This window comes from Lissotriton vulgaris, chromosome 5 (genome assembly GCF_964263255.1).
Source record: "Lissotriton vulgaris chromosome 5, aLisVul1.2, whole genome shotgun sequence".
Taxonomy (NCBI): domain Eukaryota; kingdom Metazoa; phylum Chordata; class Amphibia; order Caudata; family Salamandridae; genus Lissotriton; species Lissotriton vulgaris.
In genome coordinates this window covers 863,257,986-863,265,294 of record NC_141693.1, presented here as the reverse complement: position 1 = coordinate 863,265,294, position 7,309 = coordinate 863,257,986, and the positions used below count along the sequence as shown (strand labels likewise).

Genomic DNA, 7,309 nt, shown 5'->3' with positions numbered 1-7,309 from the left:
GAAGATAACCTAGAGCCGAGTGGAAAGAAGAATACATTTAGGGATTACATTTAGAGGACGGAGAAGGGTTAGGGTTGTCTGTTGCTAAAGAGAAAAAGACATTGTTGTGAAAAGAGACTTTTGTTGATAAAGAGCACTTTATAAACTGAGAGATCGAATAAGGCAATTAAAGCAAAGACTGAAAAGAAAAACTTTCCTCGCAAAGGAAGGAGTTACGCTGTTTTGATAACATGGAGAACGGCAACCCAAACCGAAAAGCTAGATGCATAGTAGGTACACTAATAGCAGTAGTAATTTTTCTCATAATTACGGTAGTGACCATATCATACATGGTAGGACATGAAAGTGATAAAGAAACAGAAGATGTAAAGCCTGTAACGACTTTGAAACCTGCTCTTGTTGGGAAGAGGGAGGAGAGCAATGTCATCCGTGAAAAGGCGTTACTGGCGAAGGAAGCTCGTAGGTTACACGTAGACGAGTCACAGGGAAACTTTAGGTCAAATGCATATGCCAAATTGTTGTACGAGTATATCGATGCCATGGAGGCCAAAGAATGTTACGTTTGTATGCAATTGCCGGCTTCCGTAGACGAAGGCATCCGATATCATCATCTCCCACTGACTTATGGGATAACATGTAGTTTACTGCTTAGTATATTTTATGGTAGGGAAGGATTTGAGTACTACTTTTCAAATTATGATTCGGTACTGCCTGAAGTTCCGAATTATAAACAAATGAATAAGTGGGACTATTATAAAAAGGAGGATAGACTAGCTAAATTCTTTCTTCCTTGGGATACATTAGATACATCATACGCACGCAGAAATAATCTGACTTGCAAAGTGTCAGAAGTAGAGAAAAAGTTCATAGGACAAGTAGACGACAGATACAGAAGGCAGAAGATTCTGAAAATGTCAGGACAGTGGAAAACAGATAGGACTGAAGAAGAAAAGGCACACAAGAAGAAAGGTAGCAATGGTCCAATAGCTTTGGATAGAACGCAGAAAGGGAAGTTATGTTTAACTCGAAGCAAGACGTATTATGAGAGTGTATTTGTAGGTGAAGTAAATTGCGAACATGCTTTTAGGTTAGAGTACTACACGAAAGATTTTATGAAAGGGATGCAAGCGATTCCAAATGTATATTTTGTATGTGGAAGAAATGCCTATGTAAAACTGCCTGACAATTGGTATGGTTCATGTTACTTGGCAATTGTCTTCCCCAAAATATATCATGCAAAGGATTTAGCGATCATAGAAGGAAAGGCTTCGACAAGAACAAAAAGGGAAGTAAGAGATGCAGAAGTAGTTGGAGACATATTTGGAGCAATGTTTCCTATGTTAGGTTTGATACTTAACGATGTTAAGATCAGGAGACTAGCTACAGTCGTAGATAGATTATCTGCAAGTACTGCAAGGTCATTAATGCTAGTAGAAGGAGAGATGCAGTCGATTAGGGCAATGGTTCTTCAGAACCGACTTGCTTTAGATGTACTGCTAGCAAAAGAGGGCGGAGTTTGCAAGGCTTTGAAGGTCCAAGAATGTTGTACTTACATTCCTGACAATTCAAAACCACTTGAGAAAGTCATACAGAACATTACACAGATACATAAAGAAATTGAAGATTTATCAAAAATAAATGTTTGGGAAAAAGTAGGTCATGGAGTAGGAAAGGTTGGAAGTTGGTTTGCCAACCTTGGTAAAAGCATAATATGGGATATATTAAAACCTGTATTGATAGTATTGATTTGCATAATCACAATATTAGGGTTAGTGAAATTGTATAAATGGTATAGGTCGAACCGGTTACAAAGATCCATGAGAGAGCAAGAAAGGAGATTAGCTGCTTTACAAGATCAACAGTACAAAAGTTTAAGAGCTCTCGAAACGATAAAAAGGGGGAATATTGTAACTAGTTCTGTGTAAGGGTGCTATTCAAATTGCTTTTAGTGATGACTCCCAGAAGTCATCAAAGGGGGGAACTGAGAGAGCGCAATTTGAATAAAACGTATATCCGAGCCATATTTACAAGCATATCGTATAACGGAAGAATGAAATGTATACTGTAACGTGAAGTTAACACCTATAGCATATAATCAACCGATGTTACCAAAGTAATATAGGAAATGTAACTGTATTTACTCTTGAACATGCATTAGATTTAGAAGGCCCGTATTCATAGTGGGCTAATGTAGAAATGTGTAGAAATGCTTACGAACTGAAGAACGTGCAAAGTAGAATTCATGTACATGTGTAACTTTAAATGGAGAAACGGCGAGAAATGTAACATGGAGAGATGTGCAGAGAACATACATAACGATGTAACGAATGAGAATATAAAGTTATATTCTATGTAATTTGTATCCTATGTAATTTATATTCTATGTAGAATGTATTCATTTAAGCAAACGATTTACTAAATGCGATTATATATAAATGTGTGTTAAAGGTTATACTGTGTAGAAAGCTTCTTGTAAGAATGTTAGAAGGGTTTAGGTCATGTGTGATTTTAACCTAGCTGACCAAGGGTTCGCAGGAGTGTAGTCCGCTGTTTGTAATTTAGTGGGCTCACAGGAGTCGTGAATAGCCTTGATGTGAACGTGCGAGCCAAGGAGTCTAGTTCTTGCTAGATTTAAGGTGACAATGCCGGACGAAGTTTATGGCCTAAACGTGATAAGGGGCGCTTGGAATTTGAGTCTTGTTTTGAAATGACCATTCACAGGACCAAGAAAGGTTATGCATATAGTTGTAAAGAGTAAAGTTCCGCTGAGGTGATAGACTTTTGCTCCGAAAGGACAACTGATATGTCAATGAAGTCACCAGCAAGAAGACGAAGATGGCGCCTAAGGAGAAGGGTCAACTTAACGGACGACGGAAAGAGATGAAGCCATGGAAAAGAGCAAAGAATGAGATCATGGGGAAAGTCTGTGGTGGGCGTCGAAGGGGCGTTCCACCCATACTGTGATTGTGTATTTTAGGGACAGCACCCCCGGGGAGAAGATAGAGAAGAGAGCGAAAGGCGAAGCGAATTGCGAGAGCGAAGGCGAAGGCGAAGAGCTCAGAGTAGATGACTTGAGCAGATGCGCTGAGAGAGATCAGAGCGCAAGAGAGCAGTAGGCCGAGGACCCTTAGAGAGCGGATGGGTAGGCAGAGAGGGTACTGCTTCTTGATAGAAATTACCTTTAGAGGCTAAGAGAGTTTGTACTTCTTTGGAAGTCAAACTGCTGACACCTTTTTAGGTTAGGAACTTGCGAAGTAGGGATGTCACTTAGTATAGAGTAGGGACAGATTAACTTGATTATTTTTCTCTTTCTTTAGATGACGCAACGGAACCACATCATATCTATGCTTTTTAATTTGTTGATTCTCGAGCTGACTTTAATTGTATTCGTTTGTAGACTGAGGTTCTTTAGGGAATATATGTTCCTTCTAGTTCCTGTATATTTAAAGAATCTTATCCTGAGAGGATTGTATTTGCAACTTTTCTTAATTTTATATTAAAACTTTTAAACTTTATCAGTTGTAAGTGGTTCTTCAGAGTTGCGTCAGTTTATGGGTTTTATCTAACCTATGCGGGGTTTGTCTTTTACTCAATGACAGAAAACAAGCGATCCAAAATTGACGAATGAGATAAGTTATTAAATTGATCATAAAAAGATATTAAAATCTCATTCCCCGCAGCACGACGCCTGTTTTGAAAGTTATGCCACTCCCGACTCAGACTACTGCCAATTTACAGCTATACCACGACTGTACGTAATGCACCATTATGCAAAACTACTTTACATTCTAAAGCAACATTTCGTGAACAAGTCTATTTTAAGAAAACCATGCACCCCATGGCATAACCTCACACTGCAATGTTTTGTGTTGCGCAGTATTTGTAAATCAGCGCACATTTCATAATGTCTCGTCGCAATATTTTGTGTTGCGCTGCATTTGATGCCAACCTTCAAACTTAACAGCTCTATGATTGTGGGTACCTCCGCACAAAAAAAGCAAAATAACATTATTTTTGTAACGTATATTATTAGATATTAAACGGACACAATATATATTCCTTGTTAATTTTAAAACAGTATGGCCATCTGTATGTGCTTCGGACTGGATTTGGGTGCTATATTTGGATAATTTCCAGTCTACAACTAAACAATTCGCCTTAAAAAACAGTTACCAAATTTAAGCTATCACCGGTGCTTTGAGAGGAATCCCGTGACAGGGAGGAGCCTCCGATTCGAACGTGTCCAGCCATGTGCTCCAGTGTGCACGGGCCTCTTTTCTTTAGATCCGGAAGTGTGTTTATCACTGGGACGTGTGCTGCTAGCGTGCCCTGTCTGATTGGCCCACAGCTGCCTGTAGATGTCACTGTGCCGGCCTGATATAAAAGGCGCCCGGTCGTTGCGAACATAACATAAGTCGACCGACGCTCGTCATGGTCCCGCTCAGCCTGGCTCGCGTGCTGCTGCTGCCCTGCCGGGCCGTCGTCTCTGCGCCCCGGAGTCGCGGCTGCAGCCAGTACAAGGAGGGAAACAACGGCGCGGACAGCGACGGCGAGCACGGAAACGAGCGACGCAGAAACCCCGTGGTGTTCATGGACGTGGAGGCAGACCAGCAGCCGCTGGGGCGGATCACCTTCGAGGTAAATATTGAACCTGCAGCGGCGAGAGCGGCGCGGAGAGCAGCGCCTGTCACGCGCACCCATCCAGCTGTCACGCGCACCCTCTCCTGTGCGACCTTTAGAAGAGCTCATGGCGGGCCCTGGAGGCGGGGGGCGCTGTCTCCCAGAAGCCCCTCCGCTGTCGCGGGTTCCCCCCTCGCAACCTTTCTCATCTAACTGTGTGCATAACAGGTAGTCCTTGAAGTCAGACAGTATTTGTGAGTTGGGGTTAGTTACTGCAGCCTTAAATTATGACATTCGCAGCGGTGGTGAAACTAACTCGCATCTCACACCACCGGGAGAGGATGTGGTGTTGCGGCCAGAGCTGCCGATTTCATAATTTTCCCAAGCCTAAAAATATGAACCTGGCCTTGTAGAGTTTGTGTTAATGCAAAGTGCTTCGATGCCCTTGGGCTGAATTTGCGACATATAAAACTGTAAACATAAAATATGTACACAGTAGAGCGCGGTCAACGTATCTAGATAGTCAATAAGTGATGTACCATGCCAAAGTAATATGTAATGTACTGGCGCAGAGCAACACTTCATATAAAATTAATATTTAAAAACTATTGGATTAACGCCAGGGAGGTGTGTTTCTTCCGACAATCATGAGTTTTTGCGAAAGAAATGTCACTTTTAGTTTAAGATGACTTCCTTATTATTTTTCTGGTTCTAAATAGTTTAACTCTGCGTTATTTCTTTTCTTTTAATTCCATTATGTCCCCTTCCCAGCGCCCACGACGTGCATTGTTTTTTCTGATAACGGTTGAAAAAGCAGGTGTTCTAGGCATGCCAGCGTCACTCAAGTTTAACTATTTTAGGGAGATGACAGAATATTGCTAAAATCGAAAAGAAAGCCTTCAGTGGTAGGGGCTGACCCTTTATTCAGAATAAACAAAATGCATCTGCGGCAGTGAAGTTCAACATTTTGATCCAATCTAATAATGTTAGGACGTTCAAAGTACCTCAGAAGGCTACTGAATCGCAATTGAGGCAAGTTTTTTTGTTCCCTAAATTCACATTTCCTTCTTTTTACTGTTAATGAATTTGTTGCGTCCGGTTATCGCTTTATTGAAAAATAACCACCTCACAGCTTTTCAGAATTTATTTGTATGAAGTTTGGGTCGGCTTCGGGGAACTCTTACAGGCGGAGAGCAAGTAAGGATGGGTGTCCTGGCTACCAGTTGGGCTTCGGTTTTGTGCAAAGGTCTTCAAGTTTTCCAACATTAGGGCAGGTTTGAACTTGTATAGGTATTTTGGAAGGTATCGGAAACTATGCATTTGTCCTTGCTGCAGGCACTGTTTGTGTTAATATTTGGGAAAATAATAATAAAAACCAAGCCCACCGTACCATCAAGCAGGCCCACAAATGTCCCAAAAAACACACTTCTGGAACTGCCACGTTGCTCTGTAGGCAAGTGTGACCCGGCATATGGCCACAAAGACAGAATTCTAGGTGGGTTACTGAATAACAAATGTTTTTAATTCAATTGTTCTGAATGATAGCCAGTAGACAACAAGAACGAAGCTCAGGTTGCCTGTGTCACTCAGAACTATGGCTGTCACCTTTGTCAGAGAAATACCGGCCATTTGCTTGTGTTTCAGATTCTGCAAAGTACCGGATATGACACCTAAATAGAACTTTATAGAAAATTGTCTGTTTTCATTTTTAACATGGCCTTTCTGTCTTTGTTTACTTTAATTATTAGTCAGGAATCATTGACTCCTCAATAGTACTTTTTGAAGTGCTTTATTTGTATGTTTACTGTTTAAAGTATGTTATGATAAGGGGGGAAATATCACATTTAAGTGATATATCTGTTACTTAAATGTTGTATTTTTCCCCCTTATCATAACATACTTTAAACAGTAAACTTAAGAAAATATATATTTTCACAAAGGTTACAGGGACGTTATATTTAGGCTGACATTTCACTCGTTCAAAACCAGAGAAATTCAGTTGTTAGTTACCTGAGTTAACTATTACTCGCGCCCAGCAATTCACTCCTTATGACCACATATTGCATCACTCATGACATGGTCAGTGACGTCACCAGTTACATCACTCATAACATCTGAAATTACATCACTCATGACATCATCCAGTGACTGAGTGTTTTTAAAAAGTTTGAGTGTTAAATATATATACACCAGGGTGTATTTGTGAATCGGTTGGTGTATGAGTGACTGTTTGGATGACTGAGTGGCTGCCACACTGACTGTATAAGTGAGTGATTAAATGTCTGTATGGATGAGTGACTGGCTGTGTGAATGTATCTGCTGATGTCTAACTGGGTGTATGAGTGTGTTAGTGGGTACGTGAATGGCTATATGTGTGATTAGTTAACTATCTCTATGTTTGTCTGTGTGTGTGAGGAGGTGTGTGACTGCCTGTTTGGATGCGTGAGTCAGTGCATATATGGGGTGGTGAGTGCATATGTGAGAAGCTGTATAGGTGAGTGAGTATCTGTATGGCTGTGTCGGTGATTGAGTGCTTGTGTCAGTATGGGTGATAATTGTGTATGTGAAGGGCAGTATAGGTGAGTATTATCTCCAGTAATCCCCAAACAGCTGGATTGCTGAGAGGTGGTCAGAGCCCACGCCCCCTTTTGCCACACCTCTGCAAACGCCCCTCCTGGTGCACTGGAGA

The 7,309-nt window shown here is 41.2% G+C and overlaps 1 protein-coding gene across 1 annotated transcript in view; it reads left to right on the top strand.

Moving 5' to 3' along the window:
- Nucleotides 1–4,308: 4,308 nt before the first annotated feature.
- Nucleotides 4,309–7,309, top strand: part of PPIF (peptidylprolyl isomerase F) — a 58,304-nt gene continuing 55,303 nt past the window's right edge. Inside the window, exon 1 of the mRNA XM_086922433.1 lies at nucleotides 4,309–4,638. Within this exon, the coding sequence (XP_086778559.1) occupies nucleotides 4,432–4,638 (207 nt within the window). The 5' untranslated portion in view covers nucleotides 4,309–4,431. The remainder of the gene's footprint in view (nucleotides 4,639–7,309) is intronic.